The sequence below is a fragment of the Dendrobates tinctorius genome, unplaced genomic scaffold (genome assembly GCF_039654945.1).
Source record: "Dendrobates tinctorius isolate UK_male_01 unplaced genomic scaffold, ASM3965494v1 ptg000065l, whole genome shotgun sequence".
NCBI lineage: Eukaryota > Metazoa > Chordata > Amphibia > Anura > Dendrobatidae > Dendrobates > Dendrobates tinctorius.
In genome coordinates, this window is record NW_027361733.1 from 8,756,834 (window position 1) to 8,771,509 (window position 14,676).

At 49.6% G+C, this 14,676-nt stretch overlaps 1 protein-coding gene across 3 annotated transcripts in view; it reads right to left on the reverse strand.

Moving 5' to 3' along the window:
* The window catches only part of DPM1 (dolichyl-phosphate mannosyltransferase subunit 1, catalytic), a 28,236-nt gene extending 18,868 nt beyond the window's left edge, over positions 1–9,368 (reverse strand). The window contains exons 1-3 of one of the 3 annotated variants that reach the window (XM_073580608.1): positions 9,181–9,366; positions 5,568–5,667; positions 5,433–5,466 (exon numbers count right to left, since the gene is read on the reverse strand). In XM_073580608.1, the coding sequence (XP_073436709.1) occupies positions 5,433–5,466; positions 5,568–5,667; positions 9,181–9,320 (274 nt within the window). In that variant the 5' untranslated portion in view covers positions 9,321–9,366. Of the gene's footprint in view, positions 1–5,432; positions 5,467–5,567; positions 5,668–9,180 lie in introns of all 3 variants that reach the window. The other 2 variants (XM_073580609.1, XM_073580610.1) reach the window with 2 other exon arrangements.
* Positions 9,369–14,676: the final 5,308 nt, after the last annotated feature.

A 14,676-nucleotide genomic window follows, 5' to 3' on the forward strand; every position in this document is an offset into this window, starting at 1 on the left:
CTGCTCTCCTGCTTTACTGTGTCCTCAGTTGCTCCTACTCCTCCCCAGTCCTGCTCCTCACATCCTTCCGCTTTTTGTTTCTTCTTTTGCAGCTTCCAGCCATTTGCACCCACTACGCTCCGGTCCTGCGCTCAACGCTCTCTGTGCTCACTGGATACGCCTGTGCCTCCATCCTGCCTAGCCCTAGTCGCCCCTTTGGTTCCGGCTGTCGCGGTTCCATCCCCTGGGGGTCTGCCTGTATAGGGGGTGGTCCTCACCTGGGCGCTCGCACTCGGGGGCTCTAGAGCCGTGACCCAGAGGGTCCACTTCCGGGTTGCCTCTACGTACCTTACCGCTACAGCAACCGTAACAGTAAGAACAGGCCATGGACCCCGCTGGACCCACGGCTGCCCAAAAGGAGTTGGTTTTCCTTCGAGAGAACCAGACGCGCATGATGTCCTTCATGAAAACTATGGACTCGTGTCTTTCCGCTCTCCAATCCTCTGAGCCTGGTAACGCTGCTCAGTTGGCTGGCTTACAAGAATTGGCGCAGCAGCGTGATACCCAGTCCCATATCCTCAGCTATATGGCTTCGGTGGATGGTCGGTTGCTCGCTTTGCACTCGGCCGCCTCTGCCCCTCCTGCTGCGGGTTCCTATCCTCCTCCACGGTTGGCCAAACCACCCCGGTATAGCGGTGACGCCAAATTGTGTCGGGTTTTTTTTAAATCAGTGCCGCCTTCATTTTGAATTAATGCCCCAGCAGTACCCCACTGACCGAGCCAAAGTGGTCTTCATCATCTCTCACCTAGAGGGAGACACTCTGGCTTGGGTCAATCCCCTCTGGGAGCGATGACCCGGTGGTTACCCAGTTATCCATTTTTATGGACACTTCGTCGGGTTTTTGACGAACCGGGTCGGTTAGCTTCCACCACCGAGGCTCTATTTAGCCTCTGCCAAGGTTCACTAACCGTGGGCCAGTACGCCATACAGTTCAGGACCTTGTCCGCCGACTTAGGTTGGAATAACGAGGCGTTGGTGGGCGCCTTCTGGCGAGGTCTCTCGAGACGTATTAAAGATGAGCTCGCTGGTAGAGATACCCCTACAGCTCTGGAGGATTTGATTTCCCTGGCCACCCGGATAGATCTCCGGTTTCAGGAACGGGCCAGGGAGAGAAGGGCCTCTCGTCCTTTATCTTCTCTTCGCAGACCACCCAGTCCCCGACCCAGGATTCTCTCCTCAGCCTCTGCCCCTGAACCTATGCAGTTGGACCGCCTGAAGCTCTCTGACCAGCGTCGCAGGGAGAGAACCCTCCAGGGTCTTTCTTTCTACTGCGGTGGGCAGCTCCCATTTGCACCGAACCTGTCCTGACAGTCCGGAAAACTCCTCCGCCTAGGCCAGGTAAGAGAGGCCTTCCTGGGCGTTTTTGATACCTCTCTACCCCTCACTTTGTCTGTCCTCTTGCATGTTGAAGGGAAGCGGGCTTCTCTGGTGGCCTATGTGGACTCGGGTGCCACCGGAAATTTTATTAGGCTTGAGGAGGTCAACAAATTTTCTGTTCCTGTGAAGCCCTTAGTGAACCCCCCCTAAGCCTCGCTTCCGTAGATGGTCGACCCCTGCTCGAGACAGTTACTCATGTCACTCATGAGAGAGAGTTGCAGGTAGGAGCCCTACACAGGGAGAAAATAACGTTTTTTGTCTTGGCAGGTATTTCCCATCCTATCCTACTCAGTCTTCCTTGGTTACGACTCCACGAGCTCACCTTAGACTGGCATAGCGGCAACATTTTGCGCTGGGGGTGGGGGGGGGAAGTCTTGTCGGGCTCGGTGTCTGCTGCCGGTGCGTCCTGTGAGTACCCCACTTCCCTCTCCTGTTCTCTCCGGATTACAGTCTGCCTACAGTGCCTTTGTGGATGTTTTCGATAAGAAAGAGGCCGAGACTACCGCCGCACCGACCTACGACTGCCCCATTGAGCTCGCTCCCGGCACCACTCCGCCTCGGGGTAGGATTTATCCTCTCTCCTCGGCGGAGACCCAAGCCATGTCTGAATACATCCAAGACAACTTGGCCAGGGGCTTCATTCGCAAGTCATTGTCCCCTGCAGGAGCGGGCTTCTTTTTTGTAAAGAAGAAGGATGGGTCGTTGCGTCCCTGCATCGATTACCGTGGCCTGAATCGCATCACCATGAAGAACAAATATCCACTGCCACTCATCTCTGAGCTCTGATCGGCTGAAAGGAGCACGTGTGTTTACAAAGCTTGACCTACGAGCGGCCTATAATCTGGTTCGCATACGTGCTGGAGATGAGTGGAAGACGGCGTTCAACACACGAGACGGGCACTACGAATATTTGGTTATGCACTTTGGGCTCTGCAACGCACCTGCAGTATTCCAGGAACTCGTTAATGATGTCTTTCGAGATCTCCTCTACTCCTGTGTCGTAGTCTACCTTGATGACATCTTAGTCTTCTCTCCGGATCTGGTCACACATCGCCGAGACGTTCGCCAAGTCCTCCAATGTCTTAGGGAGAACCATCTTTTTGCCATGTTGGAGAAGTGCCTCTTTAAGCAGACTTCATTGCCGTTTCTTGGTTACATCGTCTCGAACTCAGGGTTAGAGATGGACCCTGAGAAAGTCTCGGCAGTTCTCAAGTGGCCACGTCCCCTCGGACTAAAAGCTATCCAGCGGTTTGCCAATTATTACCGGCAATTTATCCCCCACTTTTCTTCGTTGACTAAACCCATCTCGGCTCTTGTTCGCAAAAGGGGCCGATCCCAATCATTGGCCCTCTGATGCTGAAGCTGCCTTTGAAACCTTGAAGCAGGAGTTTGCGAAGACTCCGGTACTCCATCGTCCAGATACCAGCCGACCATTCATTTTAGTGGTTGACGCCTCTTCGGTGGGAGCAGGAGCAGTTCTTCTGCAGAAGACCTCCTCCGGGCGTACTCTCACCTGCGGATTCTTTTCAAAGGCTTTCTCCGCTCCCGAACGCAACTATGCTGTTGGAGACAGAGAACTTTTGGCCATAAAGATGGCTCTTGAAGAGTGGCGCCATCTTCTCGAGGGTGCTCTCCATCTGTTCATCATTTTTACGGATAACAAAAATTTAGCCTATCTTCAGTCCGCCCAAAGGCTCAATCCACGGCAGGCCAGATGGTCCTTGTTCTTCGAACGCTTTGACTTCGAACTCCACTTCCGACCCGGGGATAAGAAGATCAAGGCAGATGCCCTGTCACGGTCGTTTCAGCCAGTGGATAAGGAGGAGGGTCCAGCACATCTCATCGACCCCGCCAAAATCCTTACCGTGGCCCCTGTAAGTCTAGTCTCCCCACCATCTGGTAAAACCTTTGTTCGGAGTGGAGATAGACTCAAGGTTCTTCGTTGGAGCCACTCGTCAAAATTTTCAGGACATTCTGGAGTTAAAAAGACTCTCTCGCTTGCCTCCCGCCATTATTGGTGGCCTTCGCTTCGCAGGGACGTCCAGGATTTAATCGCCTCCTGCCCTTCGTGTGCCCGGAACAAGGTGCCACGACATCGTCCTTCGGGACTCCTACATCCGTTACCTGTACCTACCAATCCATGGACTCATATTGCGATGGATTTCATCACCGATTTGCCCTCTTCTTCTAAATATACGGTTATTTTGGTAGTCGTGGACCGATTTTCCAAAATGGCTCACTTTATCGCTCTACTTGGTCTTCCTACCGCTTCTGAGTTGGCAAGGATCTTCCTGCTCCATGTCTTTCGCCTCCATGGTTTTCCCACAGCATATTGTCTCGGATCGAGGAGTCCAGTTTACCTCCCGTTTTTGGCGAGCCCTCTGCGGGTTGCTGAAGATCACTTTGGATTTTTCCTCTGCCTACCACCCCCAGTCTAATGGTCAAGTCGAGCGAGTCAACCAGGCACTAACATCCTATCTCCGGCATTTTTCCAATGCGCACCAAGATGATTGGGTTTCACTTCTTCCTTGGGCTGAGTTTGCGTATAATAACCATCCAAGTGAAGCCTCCTCCAAATCTCACTTTTTTTGTGGTTTTTGGTCAGCACCCCGGCATTCCCCTTCCTGTGTCCCCTACCTCAGGTGTACCGGCAGCTGACTCCTTGTCTGTGGACTTCTCTCAGATTTGGAGGGAGACCAAAAGTAGCCCTCGAGGGTGCCAGCCTCAGGATGAAGAGGTATGCTGACAAAAGTCGGCTAGACGCACCTCCGTATCGCCCAGGGGATAGAGTTTGGTTGTCTTCTCGGCATGTCAGGTTGAAGATTCCCTCCTATAAATTAGGTCCTCGTTACATTGGCCCCTTTGAGGTCTTAAGTCGCATCAACGACGTGGCCTACAAATTGAAATTGCCCGCCTCACTAAGGATTCCCAATACCTTTCATGTATCTCTCCTCAAACCTGCAGTATTTAACCAATACCACTCTGCGCCTTCCCAAATCTCCCAACCTTGTAGCTCGGATAACACCTTTGAGGTTCGGGATATATTGGCTATGAAGACAGTTAAGGGAAAGACCCTGTTTTTAGTGGATTGGAAGGGTTTCGATCCTGAGGAGAGATCATGGGAACCCCAGGAGAATATTGATGCCACTCGCATTATGAGACAATTTCTCTCCAGCGTAAGGAGAGGGGGACGTAAAGGGGGGGGGGGGTACTGTTACGCCCCCGGGCTCCACTTACCCTGCGGCGTGCACTTCCCGGCGCGCTCCTGCTCTCCGGCGCGTCCGGCCTCCGGTGGCAGGTGCCTGCGCACTGCCTCCCTTCAAGCGCACAGCCCCCTGGGTAACATGACGCGCTGGCTGCGCATCCAACATGGCGGCGCCCAGTGCTACATATGGCTGGCGTCTGGACAGGTAAGACGCCTGTTCTTCTAATGCGGTGACACTGTCTCTTTGCAGCACCCTCCGTGTTCCAGGCCCTTTTACCCTGCCTGTTTGCGCTGTGCTCCTAGTCCTTGCACCCCTATTCTTGCCTCTGCCTTCGCTGCCTCCGTCAGTTCTCCCTCTGCTCTCCTGCTTTACTGTGTCCTCAGTTGCTCCTACTCCTCCCCGGTCATGCTCCTCACATCCTTCCGCTTTTTGTTTCTTCTTTTGCAGCCTCCAGCCATTTGCACCCGCTACGCTCCGGTCCTGCGCTCAACGCTCTCTGTGCTCACTGTTCGGATACGCCTGTGCCTCCACTCCTGCCTAGCCCTAGTCGCCCCTTTGGTTTCGGCTGTCGCGGTTCTGCCCCTAACACTCCCTGTATAGGGGGTGGTCCTCACCTGGGCGCTCGCCCTCGGGGGCTCTGGAGCCGTGACCCAGAGGGTCCACTTCCAGGTTGCCTCTACGTACCTTCCCGCTACAGCAACCGTAACAATACCAAATACATATAATGACTTGGAGTGAATGGTTTTTGTAGTAACTTGTATAAATGTGCCAGTATAAAGAAAAAGCAATATACAGTCTACTATAGTTACCTAGCCCCAGCTTCTTTTCTCTTGGCCGGAGAAGCTGAAATTGAAAAAAAAAAACAAAAAAACAAAAATTAGACCATCAATATCCAAGTCCTTGAGAGCCCAACTTTGTCTCCCTGTCCATATAAATCTACTCACGAGCTTGTCGGAGCCGTAGATTTTCTGCAGTTGCTGAGCCACTTCTAAGGTCCCATCAGGGCTTCCATCATCGATTATGATGATTTCATAATTATATCCGCTGAAGAGGGAGAGAAATTAATGGAGTCTCTACATCCGACCAACATTGTGCTAACGAAACTGGTAGTCTAGGGCTGCGCAGTGAATTTGCTTGCATGACCTGACAACTGTATACAACGGGAACGATGCATGCAAATAGTGACCAGGAATCTACAGGTTCGGATTTTTGGCAACGGCCAGGTTTCGGTAATGTCCTGCAAAGGGACCACATTCTTTACGTCGTTGCCAAATAGCCTGGGGCCTAAACGCTCAAGAGAAATCTACGCAACCGTCTATCCATATAATAAAGGGCCGCTTCCCATGTCCAAAGTTAGAAGATATGGATAATTCACATACTGAGGCAAGTGTGGATTTATATGATGTGACCATCACTGTAGTCACCACCCTGACGAGTCCTGGTGGACTAATGTGCATTCAGATAACCAGCGAACAAGCATTTGCATGAATATTCATTACGGATTATCCACGTGTGGAAACTTGCCGACAATCACCCGATGAAAAGCAAATTGCTTGTTTGTAAGTTGAATAGTTTACGGCAGCAAAAAAAGTCAGTCACTGTTATCGCCAAGCACGTTGCGCGGTGTAAACAAGGCTGACAGAACGATAATCAAGATCCCATTAGTGATCTTCATGGCCTCAGCATTGTTGGCATCCTGTGTAAACAGGTGTTAAGGGAGCACCAAACAACTTGTATAAAGTTTTAATGACCTTGGGTAAATGCACCATAAGGCAGAAATCATCATCATCATCATCAGATATGCCAACAATGATTCAATCCATCCTGCTGCTGGTGCAGCCCATAGAACATCTCACCCTGGCAATGGTCAGTATCTGTAATCGCCCCACATGAAGAAACATCAGGCAGAGGGAATTTATCACTTCTCCAATTCCAGTTTTCTGATGTGAAAGAGTTGCAAATTATGGCATATTTACATTATAACATGGAACTTTTTTTCTCTGCTGCTCATTACACTTAATGCTTCAGTCAAAGGAGTTGGCGCCATATTACCTGACAAATTTACTACAATTTATGCCAAAAATCGGCATAAATTATACTACACATTTACACCAGTCACTTCATTTTTCAGGTGCACACACAGCAAGAGATGCACCTAATTTATTATGAGATTTGCACCTTTTAATAAATTAGTTGCCTCTAATTCCAGTTTGCTTTTTATTAAAGCACCACTCCAGCGGTTTTTTTTTGTTTTTTTTAAATTTCACCACTGGAGTGGTGCTGAAAAGTCAAGTCCCCAGTCTTGTACTCCCCTTCCGATGTTTTTAGTGCTACTCCGTTCCGTCTCCTGCAGATTGGGACCTGCCGGCTGCTTCAGTGTTTCATGGAGCAAGCCGGAGGTCACTAGTCAATATAGGTCTATGAAAGCCTCTTTCTGGCCCCCAGACTTGCATTGAGAGCATGTGATCATTATTTCTGGCCAGTAAGAAGCTGCGCTCAGAAGATAGCGCTGCAGGATCGGAACAGAGCCAAGAACGGTGAAGACGCCGGAGGGTGCGTATATGACCGGGGGCACGGGACTGATGTTTTAAAGAACTAGTCCAGTACTGGGGGGGGGGGGGGGGGGAAACACAAAAATGCTGCAGTGGTGCTTCAAGACTGGTGTAAAGCATGCTAGAGTTAAAGGGTATGTCCAGTGAAAACAAATCACCTATCCACATGACAGGCCATAACTTACCGTAAAGGGGGGGGATCAGACTGATGGGACTTGCACCGATCAGCAGAACGTGGAACTTTTATCCGAGCTACAAAATGGCGCTCCAAGTCAGATGCCCGACTGCTGTTACATACAGTCTCTCTGTGAGAAAAAGCTCGGTAGGGAATGAATGGATTGGCGGCAGAGCATGAGCACTGCTGCTCCATTCTAACAGGTATTAAGTTCCCCGTTCTGCAGATCGATGCAGGTCCCAACTCTAGGATGTCCATGGATCAAGAAGTTATCACCTATACTGTGGAGAATGAAGGGTTCTCCCGGGAAAACAAGTTAGTAAATTACCCCAAGTAGAACACATTTATGAAGAATGGTGTAATTTGCTGGAAATCCTTGTCGTTCCCCACGCTTGGCCTCGATAAAATAAAAAAGGCTATACTTGCCTCCCATGTCGGCGCCGTTCCAGTGGTGTTGACATTCACTCTCCCAGGGGCTTCTGTGCGGTTGTGACACGTGACCCTGATGTCCAATCAGTGCTGTCGTCACTGTCCCTGCATTTGGACAGTTTGAACATGAAGAGGAAGTCCAGGCTGCAGCTGATCTCCGACTTCCTCTTCATGTTCAATTTGTCCAGAGGCAGGGACAGTGACGTCAGCACTGATTGGACATTGGGGGTCACGTGACATGCAACCACACAAGAGCCCCGGGACCGCTAATGTCGACACTGCAGGAACTGTGCATAGGCTTTATAATTTTATCGGGGCCAAGCGTGTGGTGTGAGAAGCGGTTGTCCAAGTAGTGGGCAACCCCTTTAAGTTTCCCCCCGAAATGCCAGAGTTAGGCTAGTTTCACACTAGCATTCTCAGGCGCAGCGCAGGGCTGCCGCTTAGCTCCGCCCCGGCCACACCCCTCCGGTCAGCTCCTCCTAGGATTGCACGACGCTGCATGCGATCAGCGTACCGTATATTTAGCGTTGGGTATGCTGACCGTGCGCTGGTATGATTTTGCTGGCGCTGCGCCCAGGGCACAAAAATGCGCTGTGTTGTATTTTTGTGCGCTGGACGCAGCGCCAGAAAAATCATACCAGCGCACGGTAAGCGTACCCAACGCTAAATATACGGTACACTGATCGCATGCAGCGTCATGTGATCATACGAGGAGCTGGCTGGAGGGGGCATGGCCGGGGGCGGAGCTTAGCGGCAGCCCTGCGCTGTACCTGAGAACGCTAGTGTGAAACTAGCCTTTCATGGCAGCAATCCCGCAGCCAGTGACCGATTCGTGCTGCCAGTGTTTCCTGCAGCCTCCAACAGACGCCAGGTTCCCTTTATGGATAAATTTGGTGCAACTTTCACCAGTGCAGCTTTGAAGCATGGCTGCGGTGCAATGCCCAATGGTAGATATGAGGGGAGACCAATGTGTTAAATGCCTAACGTTAATAGAGAATTTTTTGTAACCAAATCCCTCCCTTTAAAAACATGGTGAAAATGGCTGCAACATAAATGTAATTATTCCACCTTTTTTCAAAACGCAACTTAATTTTTTTTTTTTGCACAGCTTTTATATAGAAATGCAATGATTATTGTGCCGCCCTTCACGGCACATAGCTAACAACCCTTTCTTATGCTTTAAGTTTTTGCATAGGTACTGCAAAAGAAAAAAAAAAAGTCGGTGTCAGTAAGCATCGATAAACTTGTCTCAGACAATTATTACAAAGAAATGCATGCTTTGGTAAGCCAAAAGCCTTCTGTACGGAACACCATACGGGACAAAACACTGCGACATGCAAAACAAGCGCTAACGCCTCTGTGGAAAGAAGGGTTAATATCACTGGGCACTGCGGACAATACCTCTCTCCAAAATATTTGACCAGCAACCACACGATAAGCGGCAGATTCTCTCTCTCGTTATACGTAGGCAGCAGCACCGAATACTTATCCCGTCCTCCGCCATCTCTCCGGGTTTTACCCCGTTCAGCAGCATCAGACATGGCGACCGGCAACCAGGATATGACAAGCCAACTAACTAACCCCACCCCTCCCGGTGATAAGAAGAACATAACCAATGAGAGTAGTAGGCGGGAAATGTCGCAGTAGCCAATCAGAATTGATATGGAAAAAATGCATAACTATCCAACTATTGGCTCTGATGAAGGTGGGCGTGGCTATCAGGGTTCAGGCATCTGTGCTTGCTTGGTAAGTTCAACTCTCTCACAGACTGTGTGAGGTAAATGGTAATTCAGCAGAACGGTCCTGGCAGGGAGCTCTTCATTTAGTAGCTTTTTCATGTAGTTCTCAGAGGATGCATTTTTATAATTTTTTTCATCACGTACGTTTCTTATCAATTCGTTTATTTTTTTGTGTGTAATTTTTTATTTTTCTACAAAGCACAAATAAAACATAATCCCCTGTAATCTCTGTAGGCTCCAGATAGAAAATATGTTCTGTAACATGGCGTTTTTCTAGAAAGTTCCATCAACTGTATCTGGAATAAACCTGCTGTTTAGCAAAATATTGAATTTGGAGCTTGATGTGGAGTGGTCCCCATGTATTTTTCCAAAACGTGTTGAAGAAAAAGTTCCTATGGTTCTTTACTATGTGTAAGACTATAAGTCCTAGAAGACATCTCTGAATGTACAGGCTGGTGTGGTAAGTGGGGACATTGTGGTGTCTATATGGCGGGTGTAGAGGCCTCATCAGCCATTGGCTTGCGGACATGTCTGCATGATGGCGACTTTGTGCAATGTTAGGATTTCTAGTTACTTTTATCATGGCCTCATTTTCATCTGTAGTGTTGATTTTTTTTAGCGGGACAGTACAATCCTAATGTAGAACAGCCAGAGTGCTGTGTAGCCCTGGCTTCGCCAACACCGTCCCATTGCTCAGGTCAGGTTAAGATGGGTGAGGAGGAGCAGAAATGCAGGGGTGAAGAGGGGCGAGAAGGAGCAGAAACAGAATGGAGGAGTGATGTGGTGCTGAAAAGGAGGAGAGAGGGACGAGGAGGTTGACTGATGGGCGAGGGGGAGAAGAAACGGAGGGTTGAGGAGGAGCAGAAAAGGAGACTGGAGTGGCAAGGAGAAGGTTCCACTATTACTCCCCAGCAACATGCCCGCTGTCTTGGGGTCATACTTGACTCCGAGCTTTCATTCGCCCCCCACATCCGATCACTGGCTCGCTCTTGTTATCTGCACCTCAAAAACATTTCTAGAATTCGACCTTTTCTTACTTTTGACACTCCAAAAACTCTTAGGCTATGTGCACACGTATGCAGAAAATTTCTGCATAAAAACCGGACTCCTTCCCAGAAACCGTGCGTTTTTTGCACGTTTTTACCGCAATTTTTTCCGGAGAGTCCCCAGACCCATAGAAAATAGCTAGAAACGCGGAATTTTCTGCGAAATTAATGAGAATGCTGCGTTTTTTACCGCGAAGCCGTTTTTTCACGGTAAAAAACATCAATGTGCACATAAAGTGCAAAATGCATAGAAATGAATGGGAAGCTTATTTTAAGCGTTTTTTGAGCGGATTTTTTGTCAAATCCGCGAAAAAAAACGCTACATGTGAACACAGCCTTACTGTTTCATTCTCGTCTGGACTATTGTAACTCTCTATTAATTGGTCGCCCTCTTACCAAACTCTCCCCCCTCAAATTTGTCTTGAATGCTGCAGCCAGGATCATATTCCTCCCAGTCATTACACTGATGCCTCTACCTTGTGCCAGTCATTACACTGGCTACCCATCCACTCCAGAATCCAGTACAAACTTATTATCCTCACCCACAAATCACTCCACGGCTCAGCACCACCCTACATCTCCTCCCTCGTCTCATTCTACCACTCTACCCGTGCCCTCCGTTCTGCTGATGACCTGAGGTTAGCATCCTCAATAATCAGAACCTCCCATTCCCGCCTCCAAGACAATACACGTGCCAATTCTTTGGAATGCGCTTCTCAGGTCAATATGATTAGTCCCCAATCCCTACTAAGTGTGCCTAAAAACGCATTTATTCAGACTGACCTACCGCCTTAACACATTAACCTAACTATCCCTGTGCGGTAGTGATGGGCAGTCCGGCTCTTTTTGGTGATCTGGCTCTCACAGCTCCGCTTTTGGATCCTAAATGGATCCCAATTGCATACCTGCTCTGGCGTCCGAAACCCTGCCCACCTACCACATAAACCCCACCCGCTTTCTAGGAACAAATGAAATTGCGGAGTGGATGGAGTTTTGTTCGGGTGGGCGGAGTTATGTCTGCCGAACACCAGGATTTTACACCCAGTGAGAGCCATTCAGGGATTTTAGTGGCTCTCACTGAGGTGCCGACTCCCATCATTCACAGCAGGCTCTTTGTGTCGGATCGTTCGCGAACGACACATCACTACTGTGTGGCTCGTTCAAAAGTTTTACCATAACCAGGTTCCCCACATCATGTTCCCACATGCTTTATGCATCTATTAGCCCTCTGTGTCTGTACTGTTACACACGTTTTAAAGCGCTCAAAAAAACGGACTCCTTCCCAGAAAACGCGCATTTATTTCCGCGATTTTTGCACAAAAGCCGCGCGTTTTTGGTGCGTTTTTTTCCGCACATTTTCTGGGAACATTGGAAACGGCTAAAAACGCAGACCTATGTGGAAAAGAATGAGCATGCTGCGTTTTTAGCCTCTAAGCATTTTCTGAGCGGAAAAAAACGCATGCATTGGCACAAAAAGGCCAAAATGCATTAAATTGAAAGGGAAGCTTATTTTAAGCATTTCTGAAGCGTCTGATCCGGCACAATCGCTTCAAAAACGCTTAAAAAAATGCAATGTGGGCACACAGCCTAACATTATGGCTGGTCCGAACAATGAAGGCAACTGTTACCACCCACCTTTCGTGTCTACCTTTTTTCCTCATAGATTGTAAGCTTGCGAGCAGGGCCCTCATTCCTCTTGGTATCTGTTATGATCTATGTGATTATTGTTATGCAGGAATGTCTATTGTCTGTACAAGTCCCCTCTGAAATGTAAAGTGCTGCGGAATATGTCGGCGCTATAGAAATAAAATTATTATTAAGGTTGACGGGGGAGGAGGAACAGAAATGGAGGGTCGAGGAGGAGTAGAAACTGAGGACAGTCCGTCGAGGAAGAGGTTGATGGAGAGTCGAGCAGGATCACAAATGTAAGGGTAAGGAGGAGCAGAAACAGAGAATGGAAATGCGAGGATGTTGACGGACTGGTGGGGAATAACAGAAACGAAGGGGTGAGGAGGAACAGAAACGCATCGGCAAGGAGGAGAAGAAACGGGCAAGGAGGAGGTTGATGGGTGTGCAGGGAGAAGCAGAAACTGAGGGGTGAGGAGAAGCAGAAATGGTGGATGGTGAGGCGAGAAATGGAGAACAGGGGCAAGGAGGACAGAGAGGCGAGCAGAAACGGGGTTATAAGGAGCAGAATTCGAGCAGAAACTGAGGACAGAGGGGCAAGGAGGAGCAGAAACTGAGGGACGAAGAGGCGGTTGATGGAAGGGCGAGGAAGAGCAGAAACAGGTGTCTGCAGGAGCAGAAATGGAGGGGTGAGGAGGAGCAGAAATGGAGGACAGACAGTGGGGCAAGGAGGAACATAAATGGAAGGACGAGGAGGAGGTTGATGAACGGGCGAGGAGGAGCAGAAACAGGATGGGAGGGGCAAGCAGGAACAAAGATGGAAGCCAGAGGGGTTAGGAGGAGGTTGATGGTCTGGGACGGAGCAGAAACGGGGACAAGCAGGAGCAGAAAAGGAGGACAGTGGGGGAAGCAGGAGCAGAAACGGAGGGGAAAGGAGGAGCAGGAGTTGAGGGCAGAGGGACGAGGAGGTTTATGCGCGGGCAGGTAGAAGCAGAAACAGAGATATGAGGAGGAGCAGAAACGACAGCTATTGGGGTGAGGAGAAGCAGAAACTAAACGAAAGATGGAGGGACACGGAGTAACAGAAATGAAGGACGAGCGAGGAGGAGCAGAAACGGAGCACGGAGAGGAAAGCAGGAGCTGAAGCGGAGGAGTGAGAAGGAGCAGGAAAAGAGGGGCAAGGATGAGGTTGATGGGCAGGCAGGGAGAAGCAGAAACGGAGGGAGGAGGAGAAACGGAGGACATAGGGGTGAGGAGCAGAAATGGAGGACAGAGAGGTGAGCAGAAACGGAGGGGTGAGAAGGAGAAAAAATGGATGAACTATGAGGAGCAGATACGAAGGGGCGTGGAAGAGCACAAACAGGACAGACAGGGACAAGGAGGAGCAGAAACAGAGAATTGGAGAGGCAAGCAGGAGCAGAGACAGAAGCTAGAGGGGTGATGGGGAGGTTTATGGATGGGAAAGGAGAAGAAACGGAGGAGTGGAAACAAATAATGGAGGGCGATGAGGAGCAGAAACAGAGGATGGAGGGGCTAGGAGAAGTAGAAACGGCGTGGTGGGGAGGAGCAGAAGTGGACAGAGAGCTGAGGAGAAGCAGAAACGGAAGCAAAAACTAAGGGGTGAGGAGAAATGTATTGGAGAAGAGGAGCAGAAACACAAGACAGAGGAGCAGAAACGGAGGGATGAAAAGATGGAGGTAAGTGCCGACATTGTGTCTATATGAAGGATGTAAAGCCTCATCAGCCATTTCTGTGCTCACACATCTACATTGTAACGGGGTCTACCAAGCTGGGGTACCTCTTTCAGTACCACCCCGTGTTTTCGGAGGTCCGCTCTGCGTTGGCTGGAGTCTGAATGAATGACGCTGGCTGGAATTCCTTGGTTACATGGGCGCATATAAAAGATCACTGCTTCTCCATGTATTTCCAGTCTGACAACACTTTACTCACAGGACACAGAATATATCACACAGATACAGAGGGCCGGCCAATAGAAAAGCGGCAGGCCAGACATACATTACAAAAGCCGCAGGTGGCCGGTGCCTGCCGATGTTTACTGTGGGAATTACAAAGGTGGGGGAGGGCGGACAAAAGGAGAATATCGTGTCCCCTCTGCCCAGGGGTGCAGCCTGTGAACTGATGCATTAGGGACATGCATCTCACATGGAACCTATTATACATACATATAACTGCACAACATATTCTGGGTGCCGAGTGGTTCTGTAACATGTAACACGGCTCCCCTTTTCAGCGACGCGATCGGCATACACAGTCTGATCCTCAACGGATCGGTTTGGGGATGACCGAAGTTTATGGGGTTGGTACAAGTTCCGTTTGTCAACTTAGTCCATCGGCGTTACCGTTTTGTTTGCCGGGTCTGTGGTGGATGGTGAAGTCCAGAGGTTGTAGGGCTAAACTCCACCGCAGCAATCTGGTGTTGTCTCCGGAGACCCGATAAAGCCAGACTAGGGGATTATGGTCCGTTA